Genomic DNA, 22,320 nt, shown 5'->3' on the forward strand with positions numbered 1-22,320 from the left:
TGATCAAAGAAAAGGCTTTGATTATAAAATCTGGGTGCCAGCTGGGGGTGCCACCTCTGAAACTTAGTGTGTTCTCTAGCAAGACATGATAGCTTATGCTGCAAGTTAGTGACCAAACTTTGGGACTATGTATTCCCTATCCAGAAACCAAGGCCAGAAACCATGAAGTATGGTGGGTAGGACCTTCAATTGACACACCAAATAACTTCTCAAAAAATGACTGAGTTTACCAGTCCTGGAATCTCAGCGCTTGGGAGGTGCAGGGAGGAGGTTCACAAGTTGGAGACCCAGTTGGGCTACATAGTGAGTTCCAGGCCAGCCAGAGTTACAAAGTAAGAATATGTCTCAGAAAAAATCTGCTCCATCTCTAGAGGCCCCTGAGGCCTACTGTTCTAGAACTACGGCTCCAGGTGCCAATAATGGATCTGCTATATTTTAAGCAGAAATTGTCTGGGCATTAGCTATTTGATATAGTTTATATTAAAAGGAATACAGCCAAGAAAGTGGGCCTAGGGTGCCAACAGGTGTGCTACTGGGACTCTCTATTACAAATAACAGAAAGCAACTCAGCATCAAAAACATTGTATTGGAAGGAGCAGATCCTGGGTGGCATCATCAAGGAGGCTGGGGAGTCTAAAATGGAGGAACAGAAGAGACCGACCGACAGACACAGCTTCCAGTAGTACTGGTAGCCTGCTGCATCAAGGACCTCACACTACTGTGGCCCCCAAGTGTCACTGCTGCTTCTGCTATCACCACAGCAAATGCTTCTGGACTCCTGGTCCTCACACATCCTTCCTCCCGACTTCAAGGCCTGGGAACAGCGGTGCGATGTCCTTGGATGGCACCCTCCGTGTGAGTCTGAAGCGGCTCAGGGCCGCAGAGGCACAGGTCTGGAGCCTACCCTGACTGCAGCGGTAGGTTTCTCCAGCTAGTAGGGGCCCTCTGGCACTGGCAGCCATCCCCTTTCCTGAACTGACTCATTCTGCCTAAATGGGAAATGTGGGTCACTGTTATGCCATGGGAATGAGAAGATGATCAGTACCCAACAGTGCTCCCAAAATACTTACGTGTGGTACCACTCAGGGCACAGAAAGCATTGGTGGCAAACCACCAGAACCCACCAAGAGTCCTATATTGGGCCAAGACCCAGAAAGAACACAGAAATACTAAAGAGGAATGAAGCTGTAGGTCACAGCCCAAGCAGTTGCAGCAAAAAAAGGGCTGTGGCTTCTCCATGTGCTTCTGCGAAGTGGGAGAAAACCTTTCTGTAAGTGTACATGTGTTTTCTTTATGCTGGCTACCAGTTAGTATCGATGAAAACACAAAGGTACTGTAAAGTGGGGGGGGGGGGGGGCGATTCTATCCAGTGAAAGGTCAATATCCCCCTCTTTACTCCTCTGCCCCAACTCTCTATCCTTCCACAAAAGTTATCTTGTGCCATCAGTCAGATTCGTGGTCACTGAGTTTTTAGAGATTTTTTCATGTGTAGTTTGAATTTAAATTTGATCAGGTTTATTACTTTTCCTTTATGTGTCATTTGTTTGAATGTATGGGTGTGAATCACATGTGTGCTTGGTGCCTGAGATCAGAAGTGGGCATCGGATCCCCTGGAACTGGAGTTAGAGATGATTTTGAACCATCATGTATGTGCTATGAATCAAACCTGAGTCCTTGTTTGACATCTCACTGGCCCTCTAGTTTGGCTTTGTAAGGGTTCACATTAAGCCTCTACATACTGATCTATGCCATGCTTTTCTTTCTTCCTTAATAACATTATATCTTGGACCTCTTTCTCTATCAGCACTTGATAAAACTTGTAACCACTGCATAGTTTTAATTCCATACTACCCAACTATCAAACAATTGGGTAGTTGACTGCTAACTACTAGCAAACTGCTGTCTAACGCAGCTAATTCAGGTGTGTATCAATTGCCTGTCTTCTCACTCCTCTTCTGGACTGAAACTATTTATGATCAGGAAGACAAACAACTGTTTTCCAAGGAACAGAGTATGTTTCTCTGGTGTGTTCATTGACCCATCACTGAATCCCAATGAGGCTGAAGGGCTGAAGACTAACCATGCCCAGGCTTTTTGAGTTATGATGACTCTCCTCCCAAAAACTGTTGGTAGAAATAGAATATCAGTGCAGTCATTCAAGACAGCAATTTGGTCATATCTACTTGGTGAAGATGCTCAAACTATGGCATGCTGATTTTCATTCTTATGTACTTACTACTAGAGTTCAAAGCCATAAAATGCTGGTGAGAAACCAAATATCTACCAAAAGGGTAATATACCAAATACAGAAAAATAACATTGAAAAAAAATCAAGCTGCAAAACAATAGCATACATCCCACAAACTATGTCCATTTTAGAAATAAACCCAGTTGTTTGTGGACACACACACACACACACACACACACACACACACACACACACACAGTGTACATGTCTAGAGATACGGACAAGGAGTTGACACCATTTTCTGGGTAGTGCTTACCTCTGAGGATGAATGAAGGTAAATAAGGTGTGAGGAATTCACTTGGCCTGAGTTTTACTCTAGAGCTGGATTTGAAGCCACATGGCCAACTGTTAAAATGAGTTTGCCCTATGTGGGTAGGTGCTTGGCTGTCCTGCAGCACTCTGTTGGCGTATCCCTATTTGTGTCACTGTTAAGATGTGTAACTGGCATCCATAACTATTTTTAACTCATTTTTACAGTTTCTATTTTCTCAAAGGTGATTTGAACTTGTTCACATCCCCCTACACACTTTGGATTTATTTTTATCATTGTTACTCTGTGGGTTTTTCTCTCATTTTTCTCTCTCCAGTCAATCTTTTCCATACAGAAGGCAATTACACGCCTTATTCGTATTTCTTAAAGAAGTTTTTGGTGTTCTGATGAGTATTTCTAGTGAAAACAGTTTTTCTAGACTTGAGAACACTGAAACATGGTACTTTTGTTGCAAATGCAAGGGATCAATTTACAGTTACCTGGTATCACCATTTCAGACAAAACCCAAATGATGCCATTGTACTGTGTCAAACCAAAAGAAGAACTTTAATAAGCTTTTACACCACTTAATACAGGAACATTAACCCATAACATGCAACCCATGTGATTTTTGTCTTTCCAATGTATTTAACAGATGAACTTGACATCAACAAGGAAGAGAAACATAGTCTACAGAACAAATATGATTTGTTTCAACTTTCAGGTTAAAAATATTATGTTCTTGCTGCAATCTCAAGTAGCATTTAGAAAGTTTAGTTTCCCCTTTCTACCTTCTAAAAGAAAGGATGATTTTTAAATGTAATTGTACGCAACCATTTTCACATTGGAAATAATCACAAGGAATCAACAAGTTTAGTTTAATTGACCGACTGATTTCATTGCCATTGTTAATTTTGAAAGAGGGCTCCTGTGGTACTGTGGGTTTCAGACAGGGAAAATCACCAGGCTAAGAGCAAAGAGCCTTGGCCTTTAGAGTGGGGGAGGGAACATGCAGCGGCACACCGGGCAGGTGCCCGACTTCTGAAGCCAGATGGACACACACGGCTTGTGGAAATAGTGGTGGCACGGGAGCTCCGTTGCCACCTCCCCCTTCACATATTCACTGCAGCAGATGGGACAGCACATTTCCTGGCCCACTGCGCCATGATCTTCGGTGACCAGGATCTCAGGAAGCGCATCGATGCTCTCCTTGCTTGCAGGTGGGTTAGCCACCTCGACGTCAACGGCGAGAGACTCCAGGTGCGCAAGGGCAGTCTCCATCGCCTGAGCCAGGCGCTCTTCGAGAGCCATGTAGGTGAGGAACTGAGGATCCACGTAGGAGATGGCTTCTGCCACTCCCAAGCCATCTGCAAAGCCATCAAACAGGCTCCAGTCCACTTCGAGGTCTTCACTCACACTGGAGTCATCTTCCAGGTTGTTGTTCCCATCCAGCATGAACATCCCAGGCTGCATCAGCTCATGGCTGGACTCGTTATCCCCCTCGCTGCTGCTTTCATTCTCATTGTACCGGAGCCAAGGAATTTCCCCTTCTTCCAGGGAGGCCTGCTCTTCTTCCTGAAGAGACGGCTCCTGCACTTCTGCAGGATAGCCACTGCCATCGCTGCCAACACTGGTACTGGCAAGGCTCCCAGCTCCGCTTCCGTGAACACTTCCGTGAGCTTGCTGAGGTTCTCGTTCTTCCTTTCCTGGCAGAGGCTCCCAGCTTTCCCCACTGGAAGACTGGGGTTGTTCCCGACTTCGATACTTCCGGCGCAGAGCAGCCATCCATTCTTTGTCGCTGTCAGAGTCGTCTTCATAGTATCTGTAGTAGTCATCAGTGTATGCCCAGAAGTCAGAGTCAGCCATGGTGCGTCGCCGTCTTGACACTTTCTCCGGTTTCACCTGCCCATTCCTGTTATCCTTCTTGTCTTCAGGATACTTGGGCTCAGAGGAGCTGCCTGCACCCTCACCTCGGGCTCTTCGTGCTAGGCCCTCTGCATGGGCTTCATCAGCATCAGCATCGGCAGCATCTCTCCACCTGGAAGTACTGTGTGGTACATCATCATCATCATCAGTATCAAAAAATATTTTTGGTTTCACGCAGTTTGGAGTCGCCACATTCCGGACTTTTGGTCTCACCACCGGTTCCTCTGCACTCTTTGGGGTGTTTTCCCCCCCACCACAAATACTCACAGGAGCCCTGCTAGGACGTGCTGGTAAATTCTGCCTCTCCCTCTCCAAGCTGTTGTTACCCTTTACAGCTGCCCTGCCCTCGGCAGAAGACATCTGAGAGGCCATGCCGCTTTGCTTCAAGAACTCAGCTCTGCTCACAGAGCACCTTGCAGCAGGAGGGGCTTCTACCTTGCCAAGCTCCTCGTTCACATCATGGTTAACACTAGAGAAGCGAGGAGATCTTGCCCCCTTCTCTGGATCATCCTTAAACTTGCCAGTTTTCCCTCTCACTGGCAGTCTGTCAACAGGCCCAGCCCCCTCCTCCTCACTATCACGTGCCCCCAGAGTGTCAATATGTCCATAAGCCAATCCTCTTCGGTTCCCGGAGGCCCTGTACTCTCTTGGAGGATACCTGGGATAATCGTCATTCTCAACATTCAGGCTGGTTCCAGAGCTCTCACTGTCATTCCAACGACGACGTGTGCTGGCAAATGGTGACCGGCTCCTCTTGGTTTGACTGGGCGTTGATCTGTGCATTGGGACTTTGGATGTTGTCCTTCTCTGGCTGGCAATCCTTTTCTGCTGTCTCGTGGATGGCCTGAAACTGACATAAGCATGTCTCCTTCCATAACTCCTGCCTGCACCAGACCAATACCCTCCTGCTGGTTTGGGCTGAACAGGTTTACTAGATTCCTGACCCATGGCTGACTCACAGTTTCCAACAGAGCTGGGATGCAGGTGCAAAGGCTGTTGCTCCCAGGTCAGAACTACAGAATAAGGAGATCTAGTTTTCCTCCAGTAGGCAGGTAACAGAGGGATAGGGGCCCTTTTACATTAGTTTCACTGTCTTCTAAGGCCTGAGGTAGCATTCCAGTGACTGGTGTAGATCTGGAACACATTTTTAATGTTTGCAAAATGATTACAAGGCTGGATTCAGCAGAAAGCCAGACTTTAGTGGAGAATAAGACAGAATGTGTGTGTGAGAGTATGTGCGTATGTGGAGGGGTGTGACTGAATGCCTGAACGTAGATGTGCTGTGGAAATACGGGAAGAGTAAAGCCTGCTGTGAGCTTGGATTTTCTGGGGGGGAGGGGGATGTGGTTTTCTGAGAACTGCAGACACTGAGAAGAAATACAATTTAGAATAGAGCTGAAAATATAATTCACTGTGTATGCACGCACAAGTGCAGTGTTTGTCAGGAGAGAGACAGGTGGACAGAGAGCCAGCAACCCTGCAATGCAGGGATTTCTGTAGTGGGTAGGTGCTTGTGGCTATGAACGCGACAGGAATGGGTGGGGCAGCTTTAGAGGGGAAGGCTGTAAGTATGACAGAAAGAGAAGGGCCAGCACGCCTGATAAGTGTGGCAGCTGGAACTGTAGAGGGAAGCCTGCATTTCACAGGCAAGGAAGTGAAAGGGTATTAGCAGCAATGAGGAAAGTGTATAAAAGGCAATATGGGAGGCAACGAGGGGCAGAAAAAAAGCACAGAGGAAATATGTGGCGGGTGGAATAGAGGCCAGCAACCAAAGAATGCTGGCCTATGTTAGGATGGCAAACAGGAAAGGGGGCACTGTCCCCAGAGGATTTGTGTGTGGAGGTGCAGTATGGAAGAGACAGAGGAGAAAAGAACATTTGAGAAGAGTGTGTGAGCCAGCTTCCTACGTGTGCATGTATGTAAGGGAAGCAACAGAAGGATGAAGATGTCTTTACGTGTGTGTATATAGCAGACGTGGAGAAGGGAGGCCATTTCTCAGAGAGGGGGTGGAGGAGAGGGAGGGGGAGGAATGAGAGGGACAGGGAGGGAGGGGGGAAGGAGGGAGAATACACACTCAAACACGGGTCAGAGGAGGAGTAGAGGAAAGATTCTAGAGATAGGAGGTAGGTGAGGGGGGGAGGAAGGAACTAGAGGGTGTGCGAGAGGGTGTGTGCTTGCCTGTTTGCGCATGCGCAGAGAAGGAGCTCGCTGAAACCTTGAGGATGCAGGGACAGGGACTAGACTGCAAAGGAGGTTTGTGTGTGCCTCTGTGTGTGCCCGTGTACGCGCACGCGCGTGCGTGCGACACAGAGGAGGGGGTGCAATGTCATAATAAGAGACAGGAATACGTTATTACCTCAAAGGGCAAACCCAAATCAATGTGGCAGACCAAAAGGAAACGGTTTCGTGTACGAACCCTGATTTTTCCCTGAGAATATTGTTTATCTTCTAATAATTATTTTCCTGAGCACATATTCGTGCCTAAAAATCTTAGCCTTGTGCCATTCGACCTAACAGCAGCAAAATGGGGGGGGGGGGGGGGAAGAAAGGCCATGGAGGGCTCTGCAAAGAGGCCAAGAGCATTGCAAGGAGACACAGGTAGGAGTGGCAGAGGGCGGCGACCACCAGACCTCTCTCCGACAGCCATGAAGGCCATTCGGGCAAGGGCCATAAGGCTACGCAGGAACTGGGTAGCAAGGGATGCGGTCCCCAAAGAGGCCGCGGGCCTCGGCATGTGGTCAAGTCCCCTCTGCCCCACCCCGCTCCCAAGACGAACCCGCAAAGGGGTCATTGAGATTCTGCCCATGCCCATCCGGCAAGGCTCGCCCACCCGTCCGGGCTACTACAGCAGACTGCCTTGCACTCACCTTCCTGGCCAGCCGGGCGCTCGGAGCTGCAGAGCTGTAGGACCTTCGGTCGCCACCGCCACCGCCGCTGCTCCGGGTCTCGGCTCCTCCCCCGCTAAAGAGCACTAGGGCAGGCGGGGACTGCGGCGGCGGAAGTGGCCGTGACGTCAGCGCGAGTCCGCCCCCTTGATGTGGCGGGGGCGGCTGCTGCCCTCTGCAAATCCGGGTGGGCTCGAAAGCGCTATTTCCTTTGAAACGCTCAGATTTTACAGGGACACACACAAACAGACAAAGGCAGCGAGAACGGTAACAGCTCTAACAAATGTTAAACATTTGCCACTTTCCCCTCAGTTGCTGGCTTTCTTTAATAAACTGAAATCTGAACATTCTGATTAATTCTAACATGATAATTAATTATAATACTACATCACAACCTATGTTATATGCTATGGTTTGTCTGGTGATATTAAAATCTAAAGCGGTATTTAGAGTTGCAGTAGAAACATTTATTTTAAACCTGGTGTTTGAGGCAAACTGAAGCTGTTGGCAGTGAAATATGGTACTGTCGTCACAAAACCAGGCTTGTCTACGCAAGAGATGGTCGTACATTACATACAACACAGGTTCACATTTTGTGACTTGCACCACATTTTAAAATGTCTCAGATGGCCGAGTGTGGTGGCACTCGAGACGCAGAAGCAGGTAGACCTATAAGTTCAAAGTCAGCCTGGTCTACAAAGCCAGTTCCAGGACAGCCAGGGCTATACAGAAACCCTGTCTCTGAAAAAGAAATTAAACAAAATAAATCACAGATAGGCCCTTCCTGAAGTCTTTAAATTACATGGATAGATACTCAGATCGATAAATGCAGAGTTCCTGAGTTCACAGTAATAGCAAAGATTTGCCCTCAGGAGAAATACAGTGTGTAGTAGAACAAAACAAAAACCCCTCAAGGGTGACAATACAAACAGTATGGGTATTTCACTGTGTGAACCTAAGGGGGCAAAATCCAAAAAAAAAAAAAAAAACCGAGAGGGTGAGCAAGAACAAATGGTGTAGAAAGAGAAAGCAACAAAAGGAGTAAATTCACACATAATAGTGTGTAATATGGACTAGTAACTACATAAAATCAAATTCAGCCTACATGGTGGCTCATGCTTTTGATCCCAGCTCTCCAGAGCGTTTTTTTCCCAGACTAGCCTGGTCTATATAGAGACTTCCAGGTCAGCCAGGGTTTGTTTTATGTATGTAGCTCAGGCTCACTTTGAACTTTCTGTGTTGTCAAGCTTGCACCATTAAAAGTAGAAATGCTAATATACAAATACAGATGTCAAAGTAAAAAGTGTCTAAGAGAACACAATAGTCATTTCAGAAACCGCAAGAGAGAATGATCACACTAAGCAATTCAGTTTCAAAATATATGGAGCCTCTGCTATTAGAAATACAGAGACACCAGGAAGTGGACAATTGTAGCAGAAGTTTTAACCCACACTGTTTATGGTATGGACAGATCAAATGGACTTCTAAATAATTATGGACATAGGAGACTGACCAACACAATCACTAAGCTGGAGCTAATGTATATGCATTTTGGACTTAAGATGATTCATTTTTAAATAAAAGTACTCTATTTTGAACAGGAAAACACAGTATAAAATACATATTTGAATATTTGAATTCATCTGTCATACAGACTAAGCAACTTTCAAGCTTCAGACCTTCTACTTTTGAAACAAGGAAATTACAGCTGAAGCTTTGACACTATCAGATTCCCTTTAACTTCTTTTCTTAAAAACCATTTGAGAGCTTGTATTTCCCTGTTCCTAAATACGTATATTCCTGAACACACTATACGTTATTGTTTCTTTGTTTTAAATTAGGTAAGCCATATCTTCAAATTTCATGAACTATTATCATTAGAAATTTGGCAATGTTGATATGAGTGCTGTTTTAATAATTATCTAACACTCTATAACTAGAATACTCTACAGTAAGGAATTCCATTGCACAAATTATGAAATTTATCTATCTCTTCTCTGTCCTTACTGATGGATTTGGATCATTTCTGTCTAGTGAGATTATGAGAATTCGAGGACCATTTTAATATATGGCTCCTTGTGTCCTCCAGGGTAGTTTTCCACTGGACCTATGGTTGTTTTGCAAGTTCAATATTCTTGACCCTCCAGGAAGTGAGATGAGTCTGACTTCTCCTAGTAGGCTACCCCTGGGGGATATTGCCTCTAGGCTCTAATAGATGCCTGTTTATCCTGATGAGCTGGCCCAAGTGTCAACATTTTTTAACCTGTGCTCTGATGGGGAAAGGGATTTGAAAAATCGCTCTGCTCTGTGTACACACATTTAAGTGGGATTTCTTGGCAAAAAGAAATGTAGTAGTTATCTGGGTGTGGTAGTGTAGTCCTTTAATCCCAGCACCCTGGAGACAGAGGCAGGTGGGTCTTTATGAACTCCAAGCTAGCCAGGATTACTTAGAGAGACCCTGTCTCAAAACAACCAACCAACCAAAAACAAACTAAAAAAGAAATGCAGCAGTTATTTACTGATGAATAACAAATTGTCTCAAACATATAACACTTACCACGACACACATTAATTATGGCACAGTTTCTGTGCACAGAAACTCCAAACATGGTTTAGTCGGTGCATGGGACTTGAGTGTATGAGGACGAACTCAAGCGGTCATACACTCATGCACACTCTCGTTTGCAGGTGCAGTTTCATTTGGGGTGAGGATTCCACATGACAACACAGATGTTATCAGGCCTCAGAAAGTCTATGTCAACTTCTGTGTTGACTGGCAGGTTGTTATTCTTGTCCTGTGTTCACAGGCTTCTTGGTCTCCTCATAGCGTGGCACTGGTGTGGTGCTGGCAGCGGTGGTGGTGGGTGGTGGTGGGTGGTGGTGGGTGGTAGTGGTGGATGTAGGTGTGGGTGTGTAAGAGAGAGAGGGAGAGAGAGACCGAGAGAGAGAAGATAGTAGATACATTCTCTTTTTATGACTTACTCTCTGGAGTGACATCTCATCATTTTTGCTAAGTCCCATTTAATAAAAAGCAAGCCACAGAATCTGCCCTTTTCCTGTATCAATCTGTAGCCACAGTTGTTCATAATTCTCCACTATGATCTACTGCTGTCCATGAGATCAATAATGATACCTCTCCTTTCATTACTGATATGTGTGATTTTTGTTTATTCTCTTATTGAGAGGCTTAATAGTCTTGCTGATAGTTCCAAAGACTGGGGTTTGGGCTTGTTTTCTTTCTTGTTTATCTACTTTCAATTTCATTGCTTTATGATCTACTTTTTATTATATATTTTCTTCTGCTTACCTTGAATTTAATTTTTTCCAACAGTACAGACTTAGGTTTTTGATCTTTCTTACTTTCTAATATGTAATCCAATGCTACAAATTTCCCTCGGAGCACTGTTTTTGCTGCAACCTATGTGTTTTGGTAAATTGCACTCTTTTATTTTCATTTTTCTTAAACTATCTTTTTCAATGCCTAGGACTGAACCCATGCCTGCTGGGAAAATTCTCTGCCATTGAGCCACCCCCAACCCTCAGTCTTTTTTATGTTGAGACTTCTTCTTTGACCCATATGTTATTTAGAAGTTTATTGTTTAATCTCCAAATATTTGGGGATTTTCCAGCTATCGTTCTGTTATTGATTGCTAATTTAATTTCACTGTGGTCTGAGAGCATACTTTGTATGATGTCTATTCTTTTAAATTTGTTACGGCATGTTTTATGGCCCAAGATGTGGTCTATCTTGGTGAATGTTCCACATGAGCTTGGAAAGAATGTGTATTCTGTTTTGTTGGATGGAGTAGTCTATAAATGTCAATTAGATACAGTTGATTGATGGTGCTATTCAGTTCAACTATATTCTTACTGATTTTCTGGCTGGATCTGTCAATTGTTGATAGAAAGGCATAAACTATAATAGTGAATTCATCTATTCCTCCTCTTTGTCCTATAATTTTTTGCTTCATGTATTTTGATACTGTATTGTTAGGCACATATATATGAAGGAGTTTTTTTTATCTTCCAGAAGACTGGATTCTTTTTATCATTAGTTCCCAATTTATCCCCAATAATTTTATTTGTTCTGAAATTTGCTATGCCTTAAATTAACAAAGCTACTATGGCTGCCTTTTGATGGGGATTAGCATGGTTACATATTTCTCCATCTATTTACTTTTAAAAATATTTATTTTTATTATTTTTAATTATGTGTGTTTGTTTCTGTGTATAGGTATGTTCACATGAGTGCAGGTGCCCACAGAGGCCAGGTCAGTTGGATTCCCTAGAGCTGGAGTATCGGGCAGTTGTGAGTCATCTGACAGTGTTGCTGGGAGTTGAATTCCAGTCCTCTGGAATAGCAGTTCATGTTCTTGACCACTGCTAAGCCATCTCACCCACACCTTCCATCTATCTATTTTTAATCTTAGCATTTATCTTTAAAATAAAAATCATGTGGCAATGTATTGTTGGGTCATGTTATTGGTTTGTCATTGTTGGATGGTTGGTTTGTTTTGCAAGGTTGAAGATCAAATTAGGACTTTGCGTATGCCAGGCAAGTATTCTATCACAGGACTACATCCTCAGCCATGCATAGTTCTTGCGATTCTGTCCATTCTATTAGTCTCTACTAATCTATTAAGCAGTGCATTTAGACCCCATTCTAGTGATTATTGATATACTGTAGTTATATTAATATCTACCATATTTGTGACTATTTATTAATTGCTATTGATATTTGCTTTTTTGAGGGGAAAGTATTTTGCTTTTGTAAAGGCCAGTCTGGGTTTGAACTTGTTATCCTCCTGTCTCAGCTCTCCAAGTGCTAGGATTATAAGTGAGTTCCATGCCACTAGACTTTGTCCTCTGTTCCATTTTTGTTTTGCTTTGACCTCCCACTCTTTGCCTGTCTTCTCTGATTTTAACTAAGTACTCTGTATGATTTCACTTTCTCTCTTCTCTTAGTTATACTTATTTTATTTTCTTTAGAGTTTAGCTTGAGATAAACATTTACTTACAACTAACTTTCAAATAAAAGCATAGCACTCCATGAGCAGTGCAGACCCCTTAGAGGAGAATATTTCCACTTCCTCCCTCTGTGCCTTATAATATTCCTACCATCTATTTCTAGATCATTCAATATTGTTATTACTATTTTTGACTGAACTGCTGTTTCTTTTATCAGTTACAAGCAGATTAAATAAAATAGATAACTATTTTATTTGTATCTTCATCTTCTCAAATGTTCTCCTTTTCTTTATGTAAATGTAAGTTTCAAACTTACATTTGGAAGAACTTGTTTTACTATCTCTTGCAACTCAGCCATTGGAGGTTTTGTCATAGTCTACTAATTGAAAGTGTGGACTGGGTCTAACGTCTACTCAAGGGGAGAGGATTAAACAAGATAGTAACTTTCAGGAAATGCTACTCTGGATGTGGGGCAGGAGCATAGAGTTTAATAGGTATTGCCAGTTTCCTTCCCAACGTGCTTTCACAATTTGCATCACCACCTGCATTTGTCCACACCATCCTCCCCACTCTTGTCCCCCAGAGCTTAATTACTGCCAATATGGAGAGCATGGAACACTGTCTTTGCCTCAAGTGTCTTCTCAGATGTGTTGACCTGTTATATACCTTTTTCAATTGTGTTACCATCTTTTATTCATTTCTTTCTTGGTACTGTTTTCTTGTTATTCTGGATTTGTAGACCCCTTTGCATATTCAGAATACCAAATATTAGTTGTATTTGTACCACAAAAAGTATCATTTTGGGCTGGGTAGTGGTTGCACACAGCTTTAGTCTCAGAACTCGGGAGGTAGAGAGAGGCAGGTGGATCTCTGTGAGTTTGAGGCCAGCCTGGTCTACAGAGTGAGTTCCAGGACAGCCTCCAAAACAATAGAGAAACCCTATGCTTTTTTGAAAAAAAGTATCATCTTCCTAGTGTTTTCTTTAAATGTAAATAGGAAATCATAACAACACTTAAAATACACCTTAAGTGGGTGTTTTTCATAATCCAGAAATACACAAGCCCTTTGTAAACTTGGCAAAATATATAGGAGCAAAACCCAAAAAACATTCAACCACAGAAAGTAGGATCAACTGGCAGGCAAGAAATAAGCAAAAACTAAAAATTCTAAGTGAAAGGCAGATGAAAACCTGCAGAAATTATCTGCCACTAATTGCACAAATGGAAGGCCAATTTCCCAGTCATACAAAGAGCTCTATAAATCAATACAAACCCAACATCAATTGTAAAATGATCAAAGGTTACTGGCATGTATTATATTGAAAGACATGATATACAGCACTTAAACACAAGAGAAGATGCTTAAGCTCACAGATAATAGCAGACTCACCAATAAGACATATCAGGGATGCAGTATGTTTCTGAGAGCAGGGAACCCCAAGTGTCCTTTGACAGAGTTGGTGGAGGGAGGAGAGCCTTTGCAGCACATACATTTGCAGTATCTAAGAAGAACTGGACTGTGTCCCCTCAAGGCTCACATTTTTAAAACTTAATTATCAAACACATGTGTTAATATTTGGAGATCCTTTGAGAAGATTAGATGAGGTCAAGAAGATTGGGTTCCCGTGGTGGGATTAATAGATCTATAATAAATGGAGACACAAGCGTCTCTCCATTTGATGCCTTCAGCCATGCTATGATGCTACGAGGATCCCCACATTGATCACATGTCTGTTCCATGCCTTTGGACTTCTTAGCCTCCAGAACCATAAGCCAAATCCACTTCTTCATAAAGTACCTAGTCTCAGAAAGAGAAAACAGAAAATCTATCTAATTACTAATGTATATTCCTTTGAATAGAAAATATATTTCTAGGAATTAACTTACAGGCATATTTGTCAGGATTGAAATGAAGTGTGTGCTGTTACACCCACTGCGGTACTGCTGCTAATAGCAAAAACATTAGAGTGAATATAAATGCTCATCAAAAGAGGAATTAATAAATGTATTGATGGAGTTAATTACTATGGCACAGCTGAGATACAGAATCTAAATCTACCTGTATCTCAAGGGATAAACATGAAAAACTATATTGAATGAAAAAAGGCAGATAATAGGAAGATTTATGTATTACAATAGTATGTTGTATACAATTTTGTTTGTTTTGTTATGTTTTCTTGAGATAGGGTCTTTCTATATCGCCCTGACTTTCCTGGATCTTACTATGCTGACCAGGCTGGCAGGGAACTCACTAAAATCCTCCTGTGTCTGCTTCTCAGCACTGGAATGAAAGGTGTCAACCACCACACTTAGCTAGTTTTTGAATGCATATAGGTTCAAGATTATTCTACCTCCTCAAAGAATTAGTCATTTTATTCCTGTGATGGTTAATTTTAGGTGTCAACTTGGCTGAATTAAAGAAATGCTAGAGTGAGGATAAATTCTGCCTTCAGTGAGGTCTTTATAGTTTCACACAAATCTTTATATAATTTTAGAAGTATTTGTAAAAGATATCCTAAGTGCATACTTTTTAAAATTGTATGCTTTCATTTCAATTTTTACTCGCTTCCCTCTTTTGAATACTTTAGAACTTCCTACAGCCTTTGATAATAACAAAATATTCATTATTTCATATTTACCTTCCTATTTACATGATTATGTTGTTTGTATATATACATATATACATATGCAATACATGTATGGGTCTCTGTCATTTTTAAATTAAAACAAGTTTGTAGAGAGGCAGCCCTCATATCTGAGGGTTTCACGTATTCAGATTTAAGAAACTATACATCTAAATGTTTGATGTTACAGGTGGTTATGAGCCATCATGTGGGTACTGAGAATTGAACTCCAGTCTTCTGTAAGAGCAACAAGTGCTCTTAACCATTGAGCCATCTCTCTAGTCCCTCATCAAAATATTTGGGGAGAAGTGTTTTTATTTGTTCTTGTCATTGCTTCTTCAACAATCCAGTATAATGCTTATTTACATAGTGATTATAATGTATTAGGTATTGCAAATAGTCTACAGAAGATTTCATGTTTAGGGGATGACGTGTCAGTTACATGTAAATGCCACACCTCTTTTATAAGGAACTTGAGCCCCTGCAGCTCTTAATATCTGTAGGATAGAGCATTCTTGCAACCAATCCCTTAGCTAGTCTCACTCAATAACAACCTCTAGAAATCGAGCCAGTAGTATAATAATTATTAATCCTCAATGGTTGCCCAGTATTCCCTGGTGCCGATGTGTCCTAATCTAGTGAGACACTAACTACTGACAAACAGTGCCATCCCATACATGAATGCATTTTAGTACTTTGTAAGCGCTGTGAACACTAAGAACAATACTTAAGAACACATTTTTGCACTTAAAGGTTTTTGGGTGTGATTGGGGATTTTCATTTCTGTGGGATGATATCACAGAGAGGCTATTCTACCAGTGAGGTTGGATAATGTTTGTCTTTTTCTTCTTCTGCTGTACTAGAGACTAAACTCCAGGCCTTGAGCTTGCCTGGCAAGTGTTCTAGCAACCAAGTTATATCCCCAGTCCTAATCTTTTATATTTTAATAGATTCTGCAAGGTTGTCTTTCTGCAAGACTAGAACAGTCTCGTGTTCTTTTGTCATGGGTGACCCTGTTCCGTGGCTTACTTCACTGACCCTGTGCAGATTCTTCTGGGATTTGAAGCTCCAAAGGAAACACCTAAAGATTGAAAGGATGTAGTTGAGTCATACTTGTATCAATCACTTTGGAAAACCACCTCCATGGTTTCAAAATGCATACTTATATCTGCCAGAGTTTGCCAGAGTTGAATTCTGTTGCTGGCAACCAAAAGAAATTTACAAACTCTTTCATAGACAGAGCCTTAAACCTGATCATGAGCCAAACACCAATCTAGCTACAAACTCAACTCTAATCCAGGCCACAGACTTGGTTTGCACCCAAGTTTGAAACTGAGGGCCAATCCTAACCCCACAATTCACCAAGCCCTGTCTGGCATCTCTCTAGTGGGTTGCAAGGGGCTTCAGATGAGCCAGCCAGTGGCTATGTTTTAGCCAAGTACCTCTAGAGCCTGAGGTTCAAATGCAAGTCTCTGTGACAACTAAACTGATAGCTTCTGGAATGGAAGTTAATTCCTCATAAAGCAAATCTGTTATAGCTCAAGTTGGAGATGGTTAGTGAAGGAGGTGTGGGCTTCCATCAAAATGGAGGCTGTTGGGGTAAGGTCAGGTTTGGTTTGTGAAGGCAGAGGATGAAGGCAGAGAGCTTTGAGTAAGGTTTCACAGAGTGGGGCAGGGGCCAGATTTGAGAAAGTCAGGTCTCTGGATGCAAATGGGGACACATGGAGCTGGACTGAATTCACGGCTGGGGTCTGGCGGGGTCCTTGTGAGACAGAGGACCTGCACCCAAAGGATCAGCTCACAATGCGTTTCCATGGAGAAGCCAGGCAGTCTGTAGCCCAAAAGACTCCTTTGTCTCTCTGCGTCCTGGCACTGCCTCCACTGGCCTATTGGCCTCATGATGCCCAGCCCCTCTCCAAGCTGTCTTTACTTCCCATAGGCCCAAAGCCACCTGCCACCACCCTCCCACCCCCACCCCTGCCTTCACTCCAGCCTCCCTCCCTTCCCTTCCCTGGCATGGCTTCCCATAGTGTATCTCTTATTGGGTTAAGGGGATTAGAACTCCCGCCCCCCCCCAGGGATGTAGCTTCTTTCTCTTCTCCCTAGAGTCAGTAGGATCTTACCAATTCTGGTCCCAGTCTCGCCTCAAGGGCCACTGGAAGAAATTAGACAGGTCTCCATTATGTTCAGACAAGGAGCTAAGTGAAGCCTAGCTATGTTAAAGCATTTGTTCAAGGCTACTCAGCTAGATGAAGCAGAGCTGGATTTTGGACCTGGAACTGTCCATTCCACACCTAGCAACTTCAAGGCCTAAGGTGGGAGGAAGGTGATAGTCTCAGTTCCTGCCTAAGAGGGATGCCTTCTAGGTGGGGAGATTGCTGGTAGAGGCTGAGAGCAGCATCCAGGGACCAGCTGAGCAGGAAGCAGGTTATATGTAGACTAGGGAAGGCTGGAGGGGCCTGGCTGGGCTGACAAGAGAAGCAGATTGTAAGACTGCAAACCTGCTCTCTCTGTACCCTCTTCTCACTTGTTCCTCCCTCTCCCCTGACTGCTTCCATTCACAGGACCCAAAGAGAGCCCACTGATAGTGTTGGGGGTAATGGTAGTATGGGGTTAGGCAGAGTTCAAAGGTCACATCACAGCCATTTACAGGCAAGAACTCTGAGCTGCCCGGAGGCCTCTCATTTCCATCTTGGCAATAGAAAGATTGTATTAGCTAATGGCTGAAACCCATAGCAATGCAGCCAGTGTGTGTGTGTGTGTGTGTGTGTGTGTGTGTGTGTGTGTGTGTGTGTGTGTGTGTGTGTGTAGGGCGGGCAGGGAAGAAGCATTGTGGCCACATCAGTAGGAGAGCTTTGCCCACAGAACATGACTTGGGGTAAGAGCAAGAGCAAATATATGCTTGGAAGGTGGATCAATCGCTGGCACAAAAATAGCTCCATTGGGCTGGACTGGGATCTGAGCCCTGTCTCTGGCTGCCTCATTCACAAAAGAAGTGTAGAGGAGAAGCAAGCTGGAGGCTGGGATTGTGGGAAATGGGCCTTTGAAAATAGGAACACCACTCAGGGAGGTACAAGGAGGCAAGAAAGAGCTGGAAACACAACACTGCTAGTTTTCCTAAGAAGGAGAGAAGCAAAGGGGGGGGAAGGATACCCTTCCAAGCAAAAGACTACGTTCAGAATTCCACGTAGGCACGAGGTGCTAGAATTTCTTCACAATTCTGCTAAATCAGGCATATACATACCTATAATTCCTAGCAGTCAGGTGACAGAGCAGAGGGATCATCACAAGTTCAAGACCAGCCTAAGCAACATGTACATTGTGAGTTCTAAGCCCAGCCAGGGTTAGTAAAACCCTGTCTATAGAAACAAACAAACAAACAAACAAACAAATCCAGGCTATGCCACCCTGAACAAATCTTTTTCAAGACCCTCTGGCCTCAGTGTTCCTACCAGCACAATAAGTTTGGTTCTAAATGTCCTCTAAAGAAATCTGACAGCTCCCAGAATCTTCTATAGGAATGCTCTGAGTTGCAGCCATTTGAGTTTGCAGCCAATTGAGCTACTGACAATTGTTTTTCTTTACTGATGGGCTAGGGGAGTGAGAGCAATTTGGAGGTCGGCACTGAAAGCACCCCATAAGCCCAGGCAAACCCCTCACCATGGCCTAGAGCTTGGGTTAATTGGTACCCTCCTTATTTTTCCAGCTTCCTCTATCTTTATCTCTATTGTGTCTCCCCACCTGGTTGCAAGAGATCTCCTTTCTATGCCTGGAACATAGCCATCTCCGTCCTCTTTCTAGCACCTTCACAGAAGTGGTTCAGCACACTGTAACACAGTTCCCTACCTCTTTGCTGGCCTGTTCCTTTGTTTTTCTTCTCAGTACTGGTGATGAACCCAGGACCTCAGAAATGTGAAGCAAGTACTCTACCGCTGAGCTCTCTTTGTGATTTTTATTTAGAGACAGGGTTTTGCTAAGTTGCTGAGGCTGGCCTTGGACTCATTCTGTAGCTCCAGTAGACTTTGAACTTGCAATCCTCTTGCCTCAGTCTCCCCAGCAGCTGTGATTACAGGCCTGTGCCACTAGGTCTAACATTCCCTTTTGATTTCGGCTGAAGTGACATCCCGCTTCCAAAAAGTCTCAGCCTGGTCATCCTCACACACTCTGGCAGTTCTATAACGCTTATCACAATGGTAAAAATGCATGCCATATAAATATCTCTCTATCACTCTCCCTTCCAAATTAGCTCTGTTAGGGCAGAGGCTTTGTTTACCTTGTTCACAGCTGGTGACCAGCAATCAGAACATTTTCAACCAACAAAGATTTCTTGAAAAGAGACTCCCTCTTAGCTGTTTTGTATTGCAGACCTACTTGGGGGCAGGGCAAGGTACAGACAGCAAGCTCCTGGGAGCATGGCCTCCATTTCGGATTTCGTAGGTATAGAGACATAGAGGCAGAGAGGTGGCAGGTTTTGTCCTGCCAAGAGATCTTTGTCCTGAGCTAGTGCGCAGTCAGGCCTAACAGCAGGTCTGCCTGCTTTGCCTCCTCGCCTTCTTTTTTGCCTGCCGCCAGCCACCCTTCCGAGGGAGAGGAGCAGCAGCTGTGGCCTCTCCTCTTGTTTCCATAGCAACCAGTGCTTACCTCCCGCTCACACTGGTTCCTAATTGCCTGATTACGTATCTCCCCCCCCACACACACACACACAACCTCAGCTTCAGAGCTTCTTGAGAGCAGGGTCCATGGCGAGCTTTGCTTATCATCACAAGGCTCTGGGCTCAGTGAGTATTACTTAAATGAACAAAAATGAATGCATGACCATCCACGCACATGGGCTTTTAAAAGCTTCCATCACAAACAAGGCACCTGGCAGCCTGTAGTGGCTGAGTGGTGGGGGGGATCTGGAGGCTGCAATGCTCCTTAGCTCACCTCTGCTGAGTGGCGTGGGTGGCCAGCCCCCCCTTCCCTCTGCTGCCTAGAGAAGCTCTTTAGAAAATGCCTATGTGGCCTGGCTAGGCAGGAGGGGGATGCCAGAGATGTGTGCCACTGTCCACACACATCCTTACTACCTTTTCCTGGCAGAAGCCGTCTCAAATGGCTAGCTTTTGCTTTGAGGATTATTGGAAGCAACTGGCTTTCCTCAGAATTCAAATGTCCAGTTGACCATCTTGAAACTTGGCCTCTTCCCCTCTCCATTCCCATTGCACCAACAGTAATCTAGCTCCTGACCAGCTTCCCCCTGAGCTGCTCCAACGGTAACCTCCCTGCCCCCACTCCTGCCCATTTCCCTCCCTGCTCCTCTTGCTACATTTTCCCATGGTATAAATGAAACAATGGTGCTACACAGAAATCCTCCTATGTTATTTCCAGTCAGAGACACAGGGCAAGTAGGTGTGGACATAATTTCTGTGGCATAGAGTGTAAGTCACCAAGGCCCCAGAGAGGGAGCAGGCTGACTCCTCACGTATCCATTTAGTCTTTCATGTTGTTTGCCATCCGTGTTTAACTCTGGACCAGACACTAAGCTCCCAAGCCTCAAGCTCACAAGGATAGGGCCATAATGACTTCCAACCTTAGCGGAAGGGACCAAATAAAAAACTTAGCACCATGATCCACACTTCCCAGGGTACTGTAGGAACGTACAGACCAGTATGCTGGTGCGAAGCAGGGAAGCATTACAGAAAATGAATTACTAGAGCTAGGCATTCTATGAGAAGTCTTTGGTACAGCAGGCATGGTGATGAATGCCTGAGTACCAGGGGGTAGAAGCAGGAAAATCTCAGATCCAAGGCTAGCCTAGGCTACATATCCAGACACCATCTCAAAAAAAAAAAAACAACAACCAATGGTTGCAAGCAACAGACATATCTTGTAGAAGGAGGAAATCTGTGGTGCTGTGAGATTAAAGTGTAGGTCATAGGAAACTCACAGAATAGGGAAGAAGGCCAGAGGACAGATTGGAAAGAGGCCCAAGTCGGCTGTTGGGGAGGGCTTGGGAAGATCAGGAAGCAGGAGAAGTTCCATGAGGATGAAGAAATGGACATGTGTGTTTCCCCTATTCTTCCATGATTTAAAGTCCAAGGGGAGTGTCTGGTAACTGCCCAAGCTTGCCTTCTGGCTAGACTGAGCTGGGGACAGGAAGGCCATGTCCTTTCAGCTTTGTGCTGGGAGGCACACATGGAATTACTGTGTCACCAACCTCATTCCCAGAGAGGCAGAGGCCATTCACTGAAATGAAACAGAAACCCAAGGAAGGAGGAGTAATGAGAGCAGCACAGCCATGAACTAGCCAAGCTGCTCTCCCTGCAAGGCTGTAGTGGGAAAGAGGAGGGGCCATTTCAGTGAAGGGAAGTGATCAGGGCAGAGCTCAGTCTGCTGGGCCTGGCTTGCTGGGCTGCACTGTGTGGCTGGAGAGTAAGGACAGCAGGGAAAGGGCTATAGACGGGACAGGAACAAGGAGGAAACAATGTGTGCCTGCGTGCTGAGGCACTGGAGCCACACTTTGGGAAATAGCAGGGGTGTGAGAGGTTACAGATGCATCAGAGGGAACCAGTGAGATTCTTGGGTGGGTTAACCGCCAAGCCTGATGACCTGAGTTCAGTTTCCGTGGTGGAAGTGGAGAACCCACTCACACAAGTTATCCTCTGACCTCTACCAGTATGCTGTGACACACACTGTTCTCATCAGTAAATACTAAAAATAAATGGAGTAACTCATTTTTTAAAGACAGAATCATAGCTAGGTATGCTGTGACACACAACTTCTCTCATCAGTAAATAGCTAAAAATAAATGGAGTAACTCATTTTTTAAAGACAGAGTCATAGCTAGGTATGGCGGTCCATACATCTTGTCCTAGTACTTGAGAGGCTGGGGCCAGCCTGAGCCATACAGCAAATTCTAGTCCAGTCTAGGCTGCATAAAGAAACAAAAGCAAATCAAAAGTCTAGAGTCAGCTGGTGGGAAAGGCCCGTAATACGACCTACTCAGGAGGTTGAAGCAGGAGGATCACAAGTCCAGAGCCTGCCTGTGTAATCTAGTGAGATACTGACTCAAAAGAAGAGAATGCAGAAGGAGGCTGGGAAGATAGCTCAGGGTTAGGATGCCTGCCTTGTGTATGGAACAATGCTGTTCACAGAGAGATACACTCAAGAGTAATTCAGGACTCAGACTCCTTGGCCATGTGAGGGCAAGTAAGACCTAGCAGGGAAGTCTCTCGGCACTCACTCATTCAATAGCAAACATCAGCGTAGGCCTCGGTAGGAGTGGGGACACCAACCCTCCAGGAGCCCTCACTTACTCTGATCCTGGAACATGAACTGATACTCCCGTGAACAATCTGAAAATATCATGGCTTTAAATATGCATACTTTGGCAAGTTGACCTCCAGGAATTTAATCCCAAAAAAGTGATTTAACAACTGTG

General features: G+C 44.3%; 1 protein-coding gene across 2 annotated transcripts; it reads right to left on the reverse strand.

Moving 5' to 3' along the window:
* Positions 1–3,039: 3,039 nt before the first annotated feature.
* Pja1 (praja ring finger ubiquitin ligase 1) lies at positions 3,040–7,434 on the reverse strand. Of its 2 annotated transcripts, none has more exons than XM_005081156.4 (2): positions 7,292–7,434; positions 3,040–5,274 (listed from the first exon to the last, which is right to left on the reverse strand). In XM_005081156.4, the coding sequence occupies exon 2, from the start codon at positions 5,205–5,207 to the stop codon at positions 3,489–3,491; it is 1,719 nt and encodes a 572-aa protein (XP_005081213.1). In that variant the 5' UTR covers positions 5,208–5,274; positions 7,292–7,434; the 3' UTR covers positions 3,040–3,488. The 2 variants fall into 2 exon arrangements, with proteins under 2 accessions (XP_005081213.1, XP_040600172.1); XM_040744238.1 differs by lacking the exon at positions 7,292–7,434 and having other exon boundaries at positions 3,040–4,545; positions 5,083–5,752.
* Between the last annotated feature and the right edge of the window lie 14,886 nt (positions 7,435–22,320).

Source organism: Mesocricetus auratus, unplaced genomic scaffold (genome assembly GCF_017639785.1).
Source record: "Mesocricetus auratus isolate SY011 unplaced genomic scaffold, BCM_Maur_2.0 Super-Scaffold_100003, whole genome shotgun sequence".
Taxonomy (NCBI): domain Eukaryota; kingdom Metazoa; phylum Chordata; class Mammalia; order Rodentia; family Cricetidae; genus Mesocricetus; species Mesocricetus auratus.

Bases quoted from the DNA above. Each gene is read 5' to 3' on its own strand.
- Pja1 (XM_005081156.4), bottom strand. From the start codon at position 5,207: ATGCACAGATCAACGCCCAGTCAAACCAAGAGGAGCCGGTCACCATTT.